This window comes from Ceratosolen solmsi, unplaced genomic scaffold (genome assembly GCF_000503995.2).
Source record: "Ceratosolen solmsi marchali unplaced genomic scaffold, CerSol_1.0 scaffold13, whole genome shotgun sequence".
Lineage (NCBI taxonomy): Eukaryota > Metazoa > Arthropoda > Insecta > Hymenoptera > Agaonidae > Ceratosolen > Ceratosolen solmsi.
The window spans coordinates 5,894,802-5,916,030 of record NW_011948418.1 but is presented as its reverse complement, the minus strand read 5'-3'; the positions used below and the strand labels follow the sequence as shown (position 1 = coordinate 5,916,030).

Sequence of the window (21,229 nt, the reverse complement as noted above, 5' to 3'; positions counted from 1 at the left end):
TACAAATATATTTACAAGTATATTTAAATAATGTTAGGCAATAGAATCATATTTTATTTAATTGTACTTTGTATTTTTTGAAAATTTTATGCATAATAATCCGTATAAGTGTGCTATAGAAGACCAGTACCATTACATTGTACTAGTACAATGATAGTTAAGAATAATACAATTTCTTTAAATATAAATAAATCATTCCAATCAAGTAAACAAAATTAAGTTCAGACATTTACGGATATTATTAATGCTAATATAGTTTAATTAATTTTAATTGATTAATGAAAAGAAATATAAATAATTTGCAAATAGTTGAAAATTAATATATATGTGTGCGCGCGCGCGTGTGCGTGCGTGCGTGCGTGCGTGCGTGCGTGCGTGCGTGTGTTTAAACATTATTTATTTAACAAGTATTAAGTATTAAGTATTAACCTTAACTTTGTTTTATAATTAAACTTAAAATAAATATAATATAAAGATTTTTATATTTCAGTATATTATACTTACTAGTTCGCCAAAAAAAAAATTATAATTGAAATTATTTTTTGTGTATTGAGTTAATGTAATTAATGCACGTACATTAGTTAAGGGAATGCTTTAAACATAAAATCACAATATTTTTTAATCATTAGAGCAATTAAAATCGTAATTCAATCGCTTCATTAAAAACTGGTTTAACAAGCGAGTTTTGAGATTCGAACGAAATTCGTATTAATCGAAGTTGTTATTTATTATCATTTAGTTTCATATGAGCTGTCCACAGCATAAAAACTGTCCATTGTCACATTTTCATGATTTTTGTTGTTGTTGTTGTTGTTGGTGTTGTTGTTGTAATAATTCAATAAAATTTCATGTCCATATTTATACTTGTATATAAGATTAAATTAATAATGTATATTAAATTCCATTCGGATCTATAAACTTTTTCTTTTGTAAAAAAAACTGCTGATTATATTTAATTTCAATCGTCTGAAATTTAATCATGAGAGTAAAACCGATTGTGCCTAACTTCTTAGAAGTTTTAATTTTTAAGTGACAATATTTAATCGCAATGTCAGTAAGTATAGATTAATCAAATACCATTTAAATGACAGATTAATTCCAAGGAAAGCGTTTGCTTGGAAAAGCAGATTGTCGATCTGTATGTTCAAAAAAAAAAAAAAAAAAAAAAAAAAAAAAAAAAAATTCGACATATGAAATATAATATGGCAAACGAATCACATGCTGCATAAGATTCTTAATCATTATAAAATTAATAATAATGAAATAAATAATATTTGTCTTAGTCGTGACGCATGGATTGAGAAAAAAAATTTGCACAATGCCTAAGGCTCGGCTTACTACTACACCGCGACATAAACAAAGAGAATAAAAGAAGAAAAATATTTTCGAAGGAACTCGCAACGCAAATCAAACGTGAAATTCGTAAAATTCGTAGAGCAGATAAATCGGCCGTGTATACACGCAGATTATATAGATCATGCCGCACAGGAGGCCGTTACGCAATGGCGAGCTTTCGTTAATGGGCTAACGGCGATCGAAGGCGTGCCAATGTAATGTAAGCCTTTGCTCTTTGCATAATTCATAAACATCCAAAATGCGGAGAGTTTGCCCCTCGTTAAATTGTTAATAGATTAACAAATCACTGCGTAATTTGGAGTACAACAGAAATCGTGGAGCGACCGGTCTTGCTTTCCGTTCAGTCGACTTTTCGTAAACGGACTTTCTTCTCTTTTATCTTTCTAAGCACGTCGTATGTAAAACCATTACCGCCCCTTTTCTTGCACATGCTTACAATTTATGGATTAAAATTAATTTAAACATCATGGTGCTTCCGATACTCTGTTCGGGCTAGAGCCATAATATTCAACGTTACTACCTATAAATAATAAAAAATGTTTGTTTATTAGTAAAAGCATAGATTAAGCTACCAATTGAAAGTATACATAAGATTTTAATTATATTAAGAGAAACAAAAACAGAATCATACATTTCTTTTCTCTAATTTGCTTTCTTAAATAGTCAACACTTTTATAGAAATATCCGATGATAAAAATTATCTAAATCTAAATAAATTTTCAAAACGTATATTACAAATTATCAATAATAATTAGTAAAATATGTCACAATAATGTAATTTTTTTTTTTACATTTACTGGAAAATGAATTGTATTACAACTTTATAGCATACTTAAATAGTTGCACAATGATCATACATTGTATTTTTAATATATTTTTTGTGTGTGTCGATAATATTATATATTATTTATTTATATCGATAAGTTAATATACATGAATATAAATAAATGAAATGGTTTAAAAAATTTATAGATAAACGTAATGAAATTATGCAATACAACATATAGATTACCTGCGACGCATAACAAGTGTCATAAAATATATATTTTAAAGAATAATATGCTAATTCAACATACAATAATTCTTTCGTTTACAAAATTCTATTTTCTTACAGCTTTATAAACATTGTTAATTACCTTTTTAATCTAAAATCTAATAATCTTTTTAATTTGAATTCTTTTTCTTTCCACAGTGACTCGAGCGAATTAATGGATGACCCGGGAGAGGATGCGAAATCAGTACAATTGAACGATGATAGTAAAAAGTAAGTTAAATAACAAAATAATAATATCACATGTTCTTTATTGTTATTAAAATAAAGAAATAAAATATCATGAAATTGATTGATAGATCATTTCCATCGATAATATTTTTTAAGGTTAAATAATATTTTATATACCAATATTTTCAATAGATTGATATTATATTTGAAAAATTCAATTACATAATAAACAATAATATTATGAAACATACTATGAGTATGAAAAACTATTATATGTTAATATAATATAACGTGTTTTTCTATTATTATTTAATAAAAATATTGATATATACAAGATATATGTATTATGTATGTACATCGTAAATAATTGTACTACAGAAAAAATATAAATATTAGAAAAATATAGAGAAATAGGTATAAATAACTGTTATGTTCTACGTTGTAAAAATATTAAATTATTAAAGTTATTCAATTCTTAAATGTGTTTCTTAACTGTTCGTAAATGTTTACGTTGCAACTAAATTTTTTACTTTATAAAATGTTTTCAGAAGTTCAAACAATTACGCCGTAAATATATATATAGGAAAATTTTATTTTAAACAATTACGCCGTACATATATATATATAAAAGAAAATTTTAGTTTAAACAATTACGCCGTAAATATATATATATATAAAGGATTATTTTAGTTTAAACAATTACGCCATACATCTCTATATATAAAGGAATATTTTATTTTCATCAATTACGCCCTAAATATATATATATATAAAGGAATAATTTAGTTTATACAATTACGCCGTCAATATATATATATATATATAAAGGAATATTTTAGTTTAAACAATTACACCGTCAATACATATATATATATAGGAATATTTTATTTTAAACAACTGCGCCGTAAATATATATCTATAAAAGAAAATTTTAGTTTAAATAATTACGCCGCAAATATATATACATAAAGAAAAATTTTATTTTAAACAATTACGCCGTAAATATATATATATATAAAGGAATATTTTAGTTTAAACAATTACGTCGTCAATACATATATATATATAGGAATATTTTATTTTAAACAACTGCGCCGTAAATATATATCTATAAAAGAAAATTTTAGTTTAAATAATTACGCCGCAAATATATATACATAAAGAAAAATTTTATTTTAAACAATTACGCCGTAAATATATATATAGGAAAATTTTATTTTAAACAATTACGCCGTACATATATATATACATAGAAAGGATTATTTTACTTTAAACAATTATGCCGTAAATATATATATATATATATAAAGGAATATTTTAGTTTAAACAATTACGTCGTGAATATATATATATATACATATACATATATATATATATATATATATATATATATATATATATATATATATAAAGGAATATTTTACTTTAAACAATTACGCCGTCAATACATATATATATAAAGGAATATTTTATTTGAAACAAATACGCCGTAAATATATATATATATATATATATATATATATATATACATATATATATATAGGAATATTTGAGTTTAAACAATTACGCCGTACATATATATATATATAAAGGACAATTTTAGTTTAAACAATTACGCCGTACATATATATATACATAGAAAGGATTATTTTACTTTAAACAATTACGCCGTAAATATATATATATATATATATATATATAAAGGATTATTTTAGTTTAAACAATTACGCCGTAAATATATATATATATAAATGAATATTTTATTTGAAACAATTACGCCGTACATATATATATACATAGAAAGGATTATTTTACTTTAAACAATTATGCCGTAAATATATATATATATATATAAAGAAAAATTTTACTTTAAACAATTAAGCCGTAAATATATATGTATAAAGGAATATTTTATTTTAAGCAACTACGCCGTATATATATATATATATATATATATAAAGGATTATTTTAGTTTAAACAATTACGCCATACATATATATATATATAAAGGACAGTTTTAGTTTAAACAATTACGCCGTCAATACATATATATATAAAGGATTATTTTAATTTAAACAACTACGCCGTCAATACTATATATATATATATAAAGGAATATTTTAGTTTAAACAATTACATCGTCAATACATATTTATATAAAGGAATATTTTAGTTTAAACAATTACGCCGTAAATATATATATATATAAAGGATTATTTTAGTTTAAACAATTACGCCATACATATATATATATATAAAGGACAGTTTTAGTTTAAACAATTACGCCGTCAATACATATATATATAAAGGATTATTTTAATTTAAACAACTACGCCGTCAATACATATATATATATAAAGGAAAATTTTACTTTAAACAATTAAGCCGTAAATATATATATACATATGTACGACGTAGTTGTTTAAAATAATATATTCCTTACTTGTATTGTATAATTATATAAAAAAGCACTTTATTCAAATATAGTGTTAATTAATATAAAATAACTTAAGGAGCCTACAAGTTATTCCCTAATTTTTTAAATTCCACTATATTTAAAATTTTAGAATGTAAGCTAAAAAATGTAAATTTCTTATTATTTATTATGTTAGTCAAAAGAATAACATCTTGTTATTCTACTAATATAAAAAGCTGCTATGTTATAAATTTCAATATCTTTTTTATTAGAATACGGTTACAAATTTATTTTGGATTTTCATTACGGATTTAATTGTTTACATCCACGTGAATAAATAAATTTGAAAATTTATTCGCTGTATTAATAAAATATCTTATGTATTAATTTACTATCGCGATGTTAAATAATAGCAATGTAAATATAGTCAGAGAAAAGTAATATCAGTAATGAGCTTATCACGAAGTGCTAATTTATTATTGAATCATTAAGTATTTATTGATTTAATGATCGATTGTTGATGAATAAAAAATATGGCCTAATCATTTTCATGTTCGAATTTTTTATTACAATTTTTATTTGAAAATAAGCATTATTATAGTATGATGAACAGTAATGGATAGATTTTCTAAAAATTAATCAAACTTTTCATATTGCTTACTTAGTCTAGTAATAAATGAGTTTTTCTTTAATTAAATTAGAGTATAGACATTTTATCGAGTCGTTGATCAAATGTGTTTGATTATTACTACCTAACGGAAACTCTTGTTTTATTTATTATTATTACCATTAGTTGAAATTGTTTATGTTTTATTTATTTATAAAAAAAAATTTGTTTATTAATAATCATCAACAACAGCTAATCGTTTATTATTGGTAAGCATTTTTGTTACTTTGATATTATCTATATCGCATTAATGCACTCTTGTCGTTTCGTAGGCTTACAGCATTTATAATTAGGGTGACTTGTAGAATAATTGCCTTCAAGACATATCGAAGTATGCCTTTATTACGTCATTTAACTGAAATACAAATTATTTCTTAGGCTTTTCATGCATTTTCAATATCCATATTTAATATAAGTAATTATAATTTAATGTATTCGAGAATCTTGTTCTACGTTACATATCAGTTTTTCGCAATTTCGTGCATAATTATCGGCCATTATATTTTTTGCAAAATGGAGATTACAACGATTACAAAGACTAAGATGAAACTATTATACTTTCAATGTATACTAGTGCAATAAAAGGAATATAAATATCAAATGTATTGCTCGAAAAAATATTCTTAAATTCATTCAATCAAGTAATAAAATGCATTATGCCTTACGTAAAAAGAATGCGCATCAGTTTTGCGTGAGTTTTTAACAAAATAATTGTCATCAAATTTCACTCCATCTCAAATTAAAAAATTACATCTATTAAATTAAATCTATTAAATGCAGTATAAGTTAAAAATTGCATTTTAACCCAATGGCTGAAAGTCTAGAAAGTACGAAGCTGTCATCTTTCGCTCAATAAACATAAGCGATAAAAATAAACTCCAGCCTCTTGCAATTCGTTCATTTGCGACTGATTCCCAAAGCTTTCGTAAAAGACTCGTAAAAATGAACGGCACGCACGATTTACTCGTTCGCGCACTGGTTGTAAGTTCATTGACCCTTTGTGCAGACAAAATCATAGCGAGATCGAGAAGCGTCGACGGGACAAAATGAACACATACATCACGGAGCTCTCGGCAATGGTGCCGATGTGTCACGCGATGTCTCGGAAATTGGACAAACTGACAGTCCTAAGGATGGCAGTGCAGCATCTCAAGACAATCTTAGGTGCCGTCACGTCGTATACCGAGGGCCACTACAAACCGGCATTACTAAAAACTCTAATTTTACAGGTACGTTTGTTATTCCTGAAATATCGACGTTCCCACTCACAGCATTAAATCACTTAGAATAGGCATAAAGTAATCCGAAACTTTACCTCTCTATTTTCAATCATTTGGATTACTTATGGATATTAAATTTTAAATTTCACGTTTCTGGCGTTAATTTTAACATTTAATTAATCGACAATTTATGGCAATAATATTTATTATTTCGTAAAATTGCCTTTTAAGGAAATAGGGAAGTATAAAGATGAATAAACAATTTATTCCTCGTACGTTTAGCTTTATGATAAATAGTTATTATAAAATCTCATAGTTTCATACTTTTTTTTTTTTTTTTTTTTTTTTTTTTTTTTTTTTTTTGTAAATCAATAATAAATTATAGATTTATTGACTAATTTAATAATTGAATAAAAGTATGTAAGAACAATTTGTGAAAAGATCAACAAATTTAGCGAGCAATTTTTAATCTAAATTAATTCATTCTTTGCGGTAATTCGAGAATTTATGAATTATCTGCGCAATGATATTAGTCAGTACGTTAAAGTTAAATAGATATTAAATTAGGAATATTAGCATAGCTAATGTTTTTTAAAAATATTTCTATGAAACGGTAATGCGATTAATGTACAATTTTCAATATTACAAATTTACAAAATATCTTGTATATTATGGTCGTGTGCGATTAAAAACAACATTTTAACGGCAAACTTGTAACGTATTTATCTTATAGGTTACATATACACGTTACATATAGACTAAAATAATTGTATTTTTGAAATTATTAATTTTATTGATTTCAATATCGACATCGTTATAATTTATTTCATTACATTTCACGCTTGATTTTCTAGTCATTTCAGCAATTTTCTTTAAAATGAAACTCTAATGTATTATTCTACTTCAGAATCTTTTCTATAACTGTCGAGTCGACGGCTAAGTACTGAAAAATTATTTTATTAAATAAATAAAGTCATATAAATTGATAAACACGTAAAATGTTATTGATTTAAAGTTGCGTGAAATTTATAACGACTCGAGCCACCATACTACCATACAAGTAAATATAGTTCCAGCACAAATATATATTTATTTAACAGAAATGTGTGTAAAAAAATGTTCGAAAAACATTTACATTACTTTATAAAAAAAGGTCAATGTGTTATATATATTTCGCAATTCATAAGGTGGTTCTCAAGAAATTTCGAAATTCCACACAGGTATGTGTAGGACTGTTATTATCACTGGATGAACGCGTTTCGTAAACGATCGATTATTTTGCGAACACTGAGCGCACACGAGTTTTGAAAATTGCATTAAGATTCATTTTCCAAGCCCCGATAGATAAGGCGGTATATTACCGTAGACGCATGCGCGCACGACCAGACACAACACAAGCGCACAAACGCACGCAACACAGACACACAGGCGCGCGCGCACACGCACGCACGCACACGTCCTTTTAGTCAGTCACTCATTCATTTACTAGTATCGAAATACGTAAATCCAGACGCTCGGCCAGGCTTATCTTGGCACACTGTATCATTATCGTTATATTCGCGTTCGCGCGAAAGTCGAACTGCAGCCGCGAGCGGCGAAGATTAATTTACTCGAAATTCCGTTACGCGCCTCGAGCACGCGGCCTTTTTCATTGTCGTGACCCAAGAGAGAAAGAAGTGAGCGAGATAGATTGTGCGCTTGTACGTGTAGGTAATAGAGCAACGGTCACGATAATAAAGGATTGGATTGTCTTTATGTATGTAGTTTTGTAGGTTACCTTTGTTACCTTTGATTGTCAGACTTATGCAAATTATGAAATAGTTTTTTTTTTTTTTTTAATTCGATAGTGCGTTAACACGTGTATTGAACTAATAATGTATTAGAGATTTATGTGATTTGAGACATAAGTCGAAGATATTATTTAGGAAATTTTTTTGTTCACGTATTTACTTTTATAAACGATAACTGTAGATGATATATTGTATTTAATTATTATTTTGATATACATTAGAGTATGAAAAGTTTAAGTTAGTTTGTAACAAGGATATCGGACTTGTTTATTTGATCATAATGACGCTGATGCAATATCGGTACCTGATTTTTAATCATCTTATGTAATTCAATCAACTCTTAATTGAATAGCATTTAAAAATGTTATTTAAGGTAAATATTCCAAAAATACGTTTTGGTTGAAACTGGATTATTTTTATATTCAACAATTATTAGTTTCTTTATATTATTATAGTCAACCAAAATATAAAATTCGTGAAAGAAATTTTAATTTTAATTTAAATCTATATAATGGTTGACATCGCTTAATGATTTGTAAAACCAGTGATGTTAATTGAGATAAATGAGCTTGCCAATTAAGAAACTATATTTTGAATTGTTAAATTTTACATTATTGCGAAATAAAAATTTATGGAAAAATTTTCTATTGTATCACGAATAATTCATTTTTTAATGAGCTTTAGAAAATGGCATCTCCAGTTATAGAGTTCTAGAATATCGCTAAAAAAATTATTTCTATTTCTAAAAGGAATATATACAATTACATTTCCATATTAATAAATACTTTTTAATTATAACGATAATTTATTGTTATATTAGTATAGAAAAAATTCAAATGCAAATTTTGTTTTACTTCGGTCTAATCTAAAGTAGCCTATAAAGTAGCTTTTAAAATAAATAATTTTATATAATTTAATCATTTAATGGAAAATAATTTTCTATTTCTAAATTATGTTAAAATAACATTATCGTTCTAATACATTTCAATGTATTCAATGTAATATATTTCCAAAGGCGAAACAAGATAAATGTATTCGTTTTTTATACATTCGTTGTCCAAGTGTATATATATATATATATATATATATATACTCTAGTGATAAGAATATGAATTAAATATAATAATATTATATGAAATAATGTATTACTAACATATTACACCAATAAATATAAAGATAAAATATTATTAAATTATTACGCTACATTAACCAAAGTTACGCATACGTGTAATATTATTTTTGTAACGTATTTGCACTATCCTTCATAAACATTTTCTTCATAAATATCAGTAGCATATGATATCTCTAAAATTGGATAAAAATACCAATACTATTTAAACAAATTGAATTGGTCTAAATCTCAGTTTATCCGATAGTGAACCTTCATGTGCATTGGCTCATTACATTCCCTTTCAGGTTGACCAAACTGTATTCAAGATAAACCAATAGTAATAAAACTATTATAAAGTGTTTCGATTTGTCTCTTTTTTTCGTCCTAATTCTTTTCTTAGCGCTTATATATATATATATATATATATAAACTTTAGTCTTAAGCAAGGATCCTTTCTTCCTACACCGAACTTTTTGCTTGTTCAATGCTCATTTGAAGATCTTTTTCTCGATTCTATGCTTGTTAAGAATAAATTCACGCAATAGCCCAATATAATGTCACGACGGTGCAATATATTAAAAAATAAACGACATTATAGTTTCATTCAGTGATTAAAGATGAGATTGTATAAATATATTATTAAATGTATGTCACTTTTTAATTCTATTTTTATTAAGTAACAATCATACTCTATCATTTTTAAAACCCTTTTTTATTCTTTGATAAGTAAATAGATGAAAAAATTTTTAAATAAGAATACCAAACCAATAAATCTTTATATCCGTTTCTTTTCACTTGTATGAAAAATATTAAGTAGTAATTATTTTTAATTCATCGATGATTAATATTTGAATGGATTTAACGAATTATTTATATTAAAATTATTTGTTTGTTATAAAGTAAGATCTGTTCTTTGGTGTATACAATGGAGTCGTCAAATTTTTTTCACGAAAAAAAATGAGAAAATTTGTAACGAAATGGAAGAACAATTTATCACGCAATAAACAATAATTTACAAACTTGAAAAAACTGTAAAAATCAATGCTATCTGATATGGATCTGATATGGATGGGAATATGATAGACAATTTATCATAGCATATTTTTAAATTGTTATTACTAACCGAATATCTTTCATACGATTAAATTTTTTAATAATAAATTGAAATGAAATGATGATGACAAATTGACCTGTGATAAAATATAAAATTACATAAAAGAAATGTTCTGCTGTAACTAAAAAGAAAACTTACCGAAAACAAGGTTACTCGAAGAAAAGATTTCTCCAAATACGTTTAAATTTAGATTTGGAACTTAAGTTTAATAAGTGACTTTGGATTAATAAGAATAGGACATTTTTTTATAATTTAGACACATTAATAGAATATTAAATTTCCTTACAATCAATAATTTATTACATCAAATGAATCTTTCCGTATTATTATTATCCATCGAATACATCAATTTGCAACAATATCAATATAAAAACTCTATTTTACATTTTTTATGAAAAATAGAGCGAGAAAAAAAAATACCCCAAACAATAAGATGTTCTACGGTTTCTCCATCTCTCGCATCTGCTTTCAATACCTGTATGTAATATTCCTATAACCGAGGTACATGTGTGCATAAGCTCACCTACTAGAGCACTGCACGTGTACTTATACAAGTACATACTTTCTCTGATATCTTATTGAAGACACTAGATTTGATTTTGGTACGTACCTGTATGATCAATACATATGTAATCTTAAATAGTACAAATAGTACATTCCTTTCTCGCCACATCAAAGTCCATCTGGTTACTTGATGTTTTTATTCACTTATGTACTTATATCAACCTATAAAAAGACTTATATAAAATTATTAAATGTCGTACTCGTTTGTTAAGATGAGATTAAAAGAAATAGCTGTTGAAAATATATATATATATATAAATTGTTTAAGTAATAATAAAATATTATTGTAATATATAGATAAAATGATTAAATTTCTAATGAATTATGAATAAAGTAATGAATCGATGATATTAAAATAAATTACATAATCGAATAATATAAAAATATATCACATAACTATTGAAAAAATAAAATATTTTCCGACTATATTGTCTAATTTCAATAGAATACGAATATTATATAAATTGCTTAAGGATTTTCTTTATAATAATGAATCAATCAACATTTTTATTTAATGATAAGGATAAATAAGATTTTTATACATTACTATTATAATTATTTAAACAATCGTATGAAATAATGTTTAGTAGTAATTAATTTTCAGTAAGTTCTGTTAAATTATACCTTAAATTTTAAATTACTTATTTAATAATTTTAAAAACTTTTTTTTTTATATTAGTACGTTCGCATATTAAGCTCATGATAAATTTATTAAAATATTATTTGAAAATTGCACATATATTTTAATTAAAAGATAGCAGCATATATTATAAAGTCTGCTGAATCTCTGACTTTATTAAATTATCGAATTTAATTTAATCTTAATTAATCCTCAATTAATGATCATTGATGTGTATATAACCATTTGAAATAATAATTATTATATTGATAATTTTCTTCCTATCCACTAAACATTTATGCTCGTTAGACCCTAATAACAATATAACAATTTAGTATATGAATAAACAAGTATAATAAGTAATATGATTGTTTTTTTTTTTTAAGTATTTATTATTACTAGAATTTCAGTATTAATTATTTTATAAAGTAATATTTGATTTGTTAATAATTTTAAAATTAATGAAGATTTTTATATGCTAGCTTTATATTAGTTTTCTTTACAAATCATACAGATCATCGAGAACAAAGTGTTAAAAAGTATTAACTAATAATTGTTCGTATTCATATGAGATTTATTTTTCATTATACATCGATATATTTCGAATTTTCTACACTGGTCACACTGGGAATGTTTATTTTTTTTTTTTTAACATTACTAATGTACATATTTCTGAAATAATAAGCCATTCACTAGTTTTTTTTTTTTTTTTTTTTTTTTTTTTGATAATCATGAATTAATAAATAAATCATAATTATTGTCATTAAGACATAAAAAAATCTATATAAAATATATATAAAATCGAAATTATATACAATCTATAAATCACATTCTAATAAATGAAAATGACTAGATAACTTAATTTTAATGAAACTTATTTGAGCGAATTACACAACAAATATATATATATTTAATAAACACAGTTTTGAAGAAAAATAACATAAATATGATAATTTAATGTAAAATATGCAGATTAGATAGCAATTATGTATCAACCTCGTGCCAATAGTATTGATGCACGTAATGCAATTGCAGTGCTGCAACCAACAGCTTTGTAGCTAAATTCTTAGCTCGGGCATTATAGGAACAAGTTCGCCATTTAACCATATGGTTACACTAATTATGTTGCTTCGTTAGCCCTGCGGACCTGTGTAAGCTTCACATCCATGCTACAAGCTGACTAAGTTTCAATGATTCTGAACTTTCGACCCTCTCACCTACATATGCATCGCATTATGCAAACCCGGCAGTAGACTGTGTTTCGCGCTCACAGACCCGTGACTGACCGCACCAACCCAAACAACAGTCACTTGTTTTAGCACTTGGTCGTGTCCTAGAATATCCTCCTCGATATGCTTTCATCGTGCGCAAGACGACAATAAACCTATCCCGTCTATCCGAATAAGCCGCTTTGTATTTTTTCCGACGAAACTCGTGACGTTATGCTTTGTTCCTTGGTATCCGTTACGAAAATCAAATGTCTTTTGATTTGGAGAGGGGCCGTTTTATAAATCGGTCGTCCTATTTAATGTTGGAAAACCGGGTTTACACCTGAAAAATGTTTCTTTACTTTCTACTTTAGGGACGAGGAAACTTTTTAATACATAATGCAAAGATAAAATGCAAAGTTTCGTCCACGCTATTTATGCTGAGCTCATGCTGAGAAATTAATTGTGATATTACGTTAAAAATGTATTAACTATATTAAAATGTGTAAAATATATTATTACTACATAGATACTTTGATCCCGGAAGGGACGGAATATCTGGTTACCAATGCAACTACAACAAATTAAATGATCGTTCGTGATTATAAATTGTTGGTCGAATAATCGAGTCACGACATTTGGAATAATAAATTTAGCAATTATTAACACTATCGTTAGTCAATATTTAATAAATATCCTATTATTGCATAATACTTGAGAAATCGAAATTCGAAATCATACTTTATTGTGAATATCGAGTATTCTTGTGTAACTTTTCCGACCTCTTCTCATACTTTGTTGCACAAATAAAGCATATTTCTTTAATAAAACATGCGCAATGTTAAAAGTGTAGTTCCGTAGTCTTTTATTCATATGTTTAAAGTGATCTATAAATTTATTTATTTAAGCAATGAAATGCAATAAAAGCGAGCGCCCCTGTTATAATACTAGAAAAAAAAAGGAAAAAATTCTTTATTCGCTAATTCATGTGACCAAAGTAATTCAAGTCAACTAAATTCCTCATGGCGAAAAAAAAAACATATTAAATATGTATAAAAATCTTCACAATTCGCGATAAATCGATCTATTTATTCGAAACATGAACACCGCTGGCTGGTGTACACATAGATCAGATAAAGCTCGGGCATATGGGAACAAGGGAACCGATGATTATCGCAAGGCAAAAGTCTGCCCTTAAAGTATTACGGCAAGTATCGAATTAAGGACCACTGCTTGGGAGAAGAAAGCGCGCTCGGGAAAACTACGTATACGGAAATGGTATCAGCTTGGCTTATCGAACGCGAACGATTTCGTCGCTGATCGTGGGCGCATGCGCGTTGCTTTCGCTCGATTCTCACGCATTCTCACGGTGCCGCCTTACAAACTTGGATTTTCATTGTGCGACCCCCGCACATGAGCAACAAATCCCCAGACGGAGACCAGGTGGTTTTTCTTAGCGCTTTCGCGCCTTGCGCAATCGATTGCCTAGCCGCTCGACTTAATATATCGTACTGTCAAATTAATTATTGCCTGAATTACCGTCCCCGGTAAGAAATAATCAAGATAATAATATGAATGAATCTAAGGTGGAATGGTATCGATAATTAATTAAACTTTATGAGAGATATTTCGTTCATTTTATTACCACTTTATTTCACAAGTGATAATTGTTCGTAATGAGAACGTAAGGCTTTTTTTTTTTTATAAATTGAACATCACGTTTGTATATTTGAAATTTTTTAATATTTTATGCTTATAGCATCTTTGCGTTTCACTTATGTTAACTCACTTTTAATAATATAGGTAAGATCGTTTAATCATTCGTTTCGTCTACCAGGAGCGAGGAGGAGAGTTTTTAATAAATTCATATGAAATTACAATTACATATCGTAATTTACAAGCTTTTTAAAGCAAATTGAACGGCGTTTAATATAAAAATATTATTTACATACTCATTCCATAGACAAATCACATAGCCTCTATTTAAATTATTGCCTCTGCTAATACCACAAAAAATTTTGCTTAAAATTATAATAATTTTATTTTACATTGTTTTTTAACTTTTATTTGCAAGCGAGTAAGACACAAACGGCGTAAGGTAAAGTTAACAAGGAAGGACTCGCAAGAAAAATCTCAAAAGCTAACAAAACCATACAATTGAAGCCTATAGAAACTTCTGCTTGCCAATGAAATCGCGCACAAAGCGGCATGATAAGGAAGGGGTTGTCGCCATTACTTTTTTGCCCTTCCTGCGACACAAGCAGCCTTAAAAGAGATCGACGATGTGCTCGTATTCGTGCACGCACATGCGAGCAAAAGAAGAATAGTTCAGTTTGCTTTAACGTGACAAGGATCTTACTTTATTGTTATAGGCAACCGAGGGTTTCGTCTTCGTCGTCGGCTGCGACCGGGGCAGGATTCTTTACGTATCCAAATCCGTTTCGCAGACGCTTAATTATTCTCAGGTAAGCATCTACAATAACTGCTCGTTTCAAACACGCCGTAAATATGTAAAAAATTCTAAAATTAACTTTATTTAACATTTAAAATATAAGCATCTGTGGATGAAAACGTTATGTCACTGTTCTCAACAATACATGCTCATATATATAAAATATTTACAAAATTTTTTTCAAGATTCTTGTATAAATATTTCACTACGTAATTTTAGTGATGAAAATGTAAATGTGCATTATACTTGAAAGAAAAATAAAATCGATAACAGTCCCTGAAAATTATAAGATTAAAAATCGATACAATAAATTAAAACTCATCTTAAATATTATTAAGACTAATATTATTAAGTTTGGACATATAAAATAATCGTAGAATTTTTATAATGACATGCAAATTTATTTTCAGAATTGTAATTTTAAAAACATAATTAATTCGTAAAAATTCATACGTACACCTGAGAAGTTCAATATCCAGAACCACTTACATACCAATAAGAGTTCGAACAACCGATCTCTATGGCGACGATTGTCCTTGTCCGTGCAAGCATTATAATCCATTCGCGAATCGGTAAACGATTCGTATTCGATTCTATCGCTAGTACTGCTGATAAGGCCTCGTGATAATTAGTACTGGGTAAAAAAGCATCGATCCATCGCATTTACCTGGCATTGCATAATTATTGCCTAGCCGCAATCTACCCTAAGAAGACGGGAGCCAAAAGTGTAATAATAAGAAATGCATTTCGCCCGCGCAGCCAAAACAGTCGCATGTACTTTACGAGGCGAGGCGAGTCTAATCACTAGCCCTCTTTACACTTGAATGCAACAAACTCTATGACTCAGAGCTCATCGGGATACGCGCTTGAAATTATGCCTCCTGCGAATGCTTATTTATCCTCGACTTAATCCACTCTTGCATTTGTGCAATTATCGAAATTGCGGAAATGAAGATCGTCAAGGCTAAGTTGCAGTTTCAGAAATAAAAATTGAAAAATAGCATATTATTTATTAATTAAGAGTATATCGCGTAGAATATAATAAATTTTATTAGATAGTGTATAAGATTTCCTTATTATTGCTCAAAAAGAAAAATATTTTTCGAGGCTAAGTTCAAAATGATATTAAATTTAAGCTTTCATAGTGCATAAAATAAATTTCATTTAACGTTTCGATTAATGAAATATTATATATTTTTAAAACTGATTAATGAATGGCCTCCGGATAATAATAATGCTTCCATAATGGTAAAATTATCATGAATATGCAATAAAATGCCATTGTAAAGGGAAATAATTAAACACAAGGATTTTATGAGTAATTTGAGTGTAAAAAGGGCATAAGCCACACCCACATACGTTTACACTTTCTCGTTAAAATTCGCTCATTCCGTCGGATCACTATTACGAAATAAAATGCTATGCGATAAGATATCCTTGACCTCGGACATCCTTGCTGTTATCTCGTATCGTTTTACCTTTCTTTATTGTTCACTTTCGTTTCGTTAGTTCTGCCGTAAGAGCTGCTCAACTTTTACAAATGCAGTAATGAAAATATTAATACTTATTAAAACTATACGCAAAGTGAGATGTGCTCAAACATATAAATTCTACAAATTAAAAATGAGAAAAGCAATTTATAAAAAAACATACTTTAGTATACGGGATTACTTTTAACATTATAATAATACATGAACTAGTCAAATTAAAAAATTAAAAGAAGTAAACGATCGCTTATACAATTTTCAAAAACTCGTACAATGACGTAAATGGCTCAAAGTCACCGCTACAGCGAATGCAATCCATACTATATTATTTGCGCCCAGATAATAATTCAACTAAGCATAGCATTTTTGTTTTCATTCATAACTGCCGACGATATATTCAATGGAAAAGATAAACTTTGATGTTAAATATTAAATAGACTAATTTTAAATATTAAGCGACAATATTAAATTGCGTGTTTGTTAATTTACATTCAACTATCTATCATTTTGACCATCAAAGTTACAGGAATCTTCATTATTTATGTCTTTTGTTATGTTAAGTTTTCTAATGAACAACAGACCTGGATTTATTAATTCAGATAATTTTTATATCCACTCTGCTATAAGTACTCTTTTTCTTTCGTTCTCTTTTTTTTCTGTTCCGTGTATGCATCTGAACAGGGCGATTTACTGGGCCAGAGTTGGTTCGACATCCTCCATCCGAAGGACGTCGCCAAAGTAAAGGAGCAGCTCTCCTCGTCCGATCTCAGTCCTCGTGAACGGCTCATCGATGCCAAAAGTAAGTACAATTTCAATGGGACTTAATATAAAAGCATTATTATAATTACAAACATATTTACCGAAACCCATTATTAAAAATTTTTTAATTGAAATATCCGTATCTGTTTTTAATACCAATTTAATAAAATATACCAAAAATAATATATATTTAATGTTCAGAATAGAATATGCATGTGCTGCTTTTTATATTATATATATATATATATATATATATATATATATATATATATATATATATATATATATATATATATATATATATATATATATATATATATATATATATATATATATATATATATATATATATATATATATATATAGATATTTTATATCTATTACAGGTACATTGATGCCTAAATAAAAAAAAAAAACATAAAAAAAAGCAGCCTCATTTAGACTTATTTGAGTTATATTATTTGTAAAAGCATCGTTTGTTTTATTAATTTTAGACTTTCTCGTATTCAAATTACTTTAAATTAGATATAATTTCAAGTCGATAAATTTGATGGCTTGCATTTCCTTCGATTCTAATTTTACTTTTATAACTGTAATTCATGTTTCATTTTTCTAAAACTAAACACACATTCCTTTCCATATTTCAATACGCGCAATTACCGAACAGTTTGTAACGGCAATATTCGAATTAATATTTAAATTTATAAATAAAAATAATAATTAATTTTATTATAAATAATAAAAATCACCGTCATTAATCTCGTAATTTGTTTAACATTTTTCAAAATTAATAAAATGCATTATAATGCAAAATTTATTGCAAACATTTCAAGCTAAAATATTGTATATCTTAAAATTGAACAAAAATTATTCATTCATACATTATCACCTATGACTGCAAAATAAAAGGCCAAATAATTTTTCAATTATTTATTAACAACTCGAAGTATTATAATCGTGTGAACAATAGAAGTAGAATGTATAAATTGATCTACGCCGTTGTATATGAAAATAATTTATAAATTGAGAAAGAATTATGCAAACGCTTGTAAGAATGCGAATGCGTCCGACGAATAATCGAGTGCTCTATAAAGAAATGCAATGATAAATTGAATCGCGTCTTCTGCGGAATCATCATTGTTGATCAGAGACATGTATGTACTCTTATTTCTTCCACCTCTACTTTCTCACCGCCTCTCTCTCTCTCTCTCTCTCTCTCTCTCTCTCTCTCTCTCACCCACTCATACACTCTCTCAATCTCTCCCACTTACTCACTCGCTCACTCGTTCCCTATCTATTAATCTATCTAGGTATTTAGTTATCTTTCCCTTTTCCCTTCCTCGCACTTACTCTCTCGTTTGATCGTATCAGCGCGTACGAGCAAGATCGCAAGTTACATCATACGATTTGTATAAGATCGTTATACTGTGCGACGCTTATGTAATACGACCATACTGCGATGGAGCTACAAACTGAAGGCACTCATTGAATAGGCGCTAGAGTATGTGCGGGGGGGGTGTTTAGATAGTTAGATAGATAGATTGAGAGAGACAGAGAGAGAGAGAGAGAGAGAGAGAGAGAGAGAGAGAGAGAGAGAGAGAGAGAGAGAGAGAGAGAGAGAGAGAGAGGGAGAGAGAGAAAGTAAAGCAAAACGAAATCAATTATTTGTCGCTTTGCTCGAACGAGATCGTCGTCATTTTTCCTTCTTGGCTATGACAGAGCGTATGTCTATCTGCTGTGCGATTACCTGAAGTAAGTTGCTTGGAAAGGATACGCCCACAAAATTATCCTAATTTGGATTGGAAAAAGAATCTAAACAGTTTATTTATAATTATTATTTTATCCTTCATTATCACAGTAAATTAGTCGGAATACGATATTCATCTACAATGTATACTTGCATTACTGGACTATAATAATCTTCACAATATAATTTATAAAAAATATTCTGCAAATTGAATTCATCATTACTTGGCTTGATGATGATTCTTGGTAAAATCTTATGATTTACAACAGCAATTATTATGCACAATATTATATTGCACGGAAAAGACGAAAAGACAGTTTTATTTATTATTACGTCATTTTAACTTCTAATGGAAAATATTTACAATCTCCTCACATAATTGATTAATCAATAATAATACTATTTAATATTATTTATATTAATCATATGTAGCATATTAATCAAACATTAAATATATTCATGCAATATTCAATATGTTTGTTGAAACAGATTTAGAAAAAGAGATTGATATTTTAATAAAATAAAAATCACAACAGTATAATGAAATCTATATTATTATAATGAATTGTGATCTTTAGGGATTACTTTTGTAACGATAATTAATATAATATTTAATTAATAATATTTAATAATTAATTAATATATATTTGTGTTAAAAAAATACTTTGTATTTACTTAAAGATTCAAAGAGCATTAGAAACTTTATACAATTGTTCTCTTGCCCTTGTTGAACAGTTGAAAGTGAAAAATTACATAAATGATAAAATGTATTATTTGAAAATAAATGAAAATATTCCAGAAATGTTGTTGTTTCCTAAAAATATCACAAAAAGAATATTCAGTTTACTTATTCAAAAACTTATATAATGTATAAATAAATCATTTGTGATATTACTTATCGTAATTATTTATTGTAATATTAGTTTAAACTTGTATAATTGACGATTAGACTAAAATAGATAACAAAATGATGATTACTAGAACATGTGTCTTAATCTTTGACTACAATTTAATATTATAGATTCTTAAAACTGATTAAAAAAAAAAAACCATTATAAACCATTTCAATTTTTTTTTTTTATTTTTTTTTTTTTTTTTTTTTTTTTTTTTTTTTTAATATATATGTATATAATTATGCGATTATAACAATTATTACAATATGATATTCGCACAATGTCTTACACTTCTATTTTTCGTAATAAAAAGAATGAAATTTGTTCATATAAATAATAAGGACTTTGCTTTAACTTTAAATGTCCATCGAAATGCAAAATCACCACACAGATACATTTGAACGCAATTTTGTTTAGATAAGTACGATCAAACATGCCCGATGAAAATTGTACAATATTTTGTATACTATAAAGTATCTCTAGTACCATAAAATAGAATAAAACCATTTATAGTCTAATGAGCCGATGATTGAAAAGTCTGTTGATATTAAGAGGAGTTTTACTTTGATCTTCGTTCACGAGTATTTTCCACACTGACATTTAT

General features: G+C 27.1%; 1 protein-coding gene across 2 annotated transcripts in view; it reads left to right on the top strand.

Moving 5' to 3' along the window:
* Positions 1-1,360: 1,360 nt before the first annotated feature.
* The window catches only part of LOC105360168 (protein cycle), a 29,152-nt gene continuing 9,283 nt past the window's right edge, over positions 1,361-21,229 (top strand). For both annotated transcript variants that reach the window (XM_011496983.1, XM_011496982.1), the window contains exons 1-5: positions 1,361-1,555; positions 2,549-2,620; positions 6,668-6,890; positions 15,660-15,752; positions 17,908-18,025. In XM_011496983.1, the coding sequence (XP_011495285.1) occupies positions 2,565-2,620; positions 6,668-6,890; positions 15,660-15,752; positions 17,908-18,025 (490 nt within the window). In that variant the 5' untranslated portion in view covers positions 1,361-1,555; positions 2,549-2,564. The remainder of the gene's footprint in view (positions 1,556-2,548; positions 2,621-6,667; positions 6,891-15,659; positions 15,753-17,907; positions 18,026-21,229) is intronic.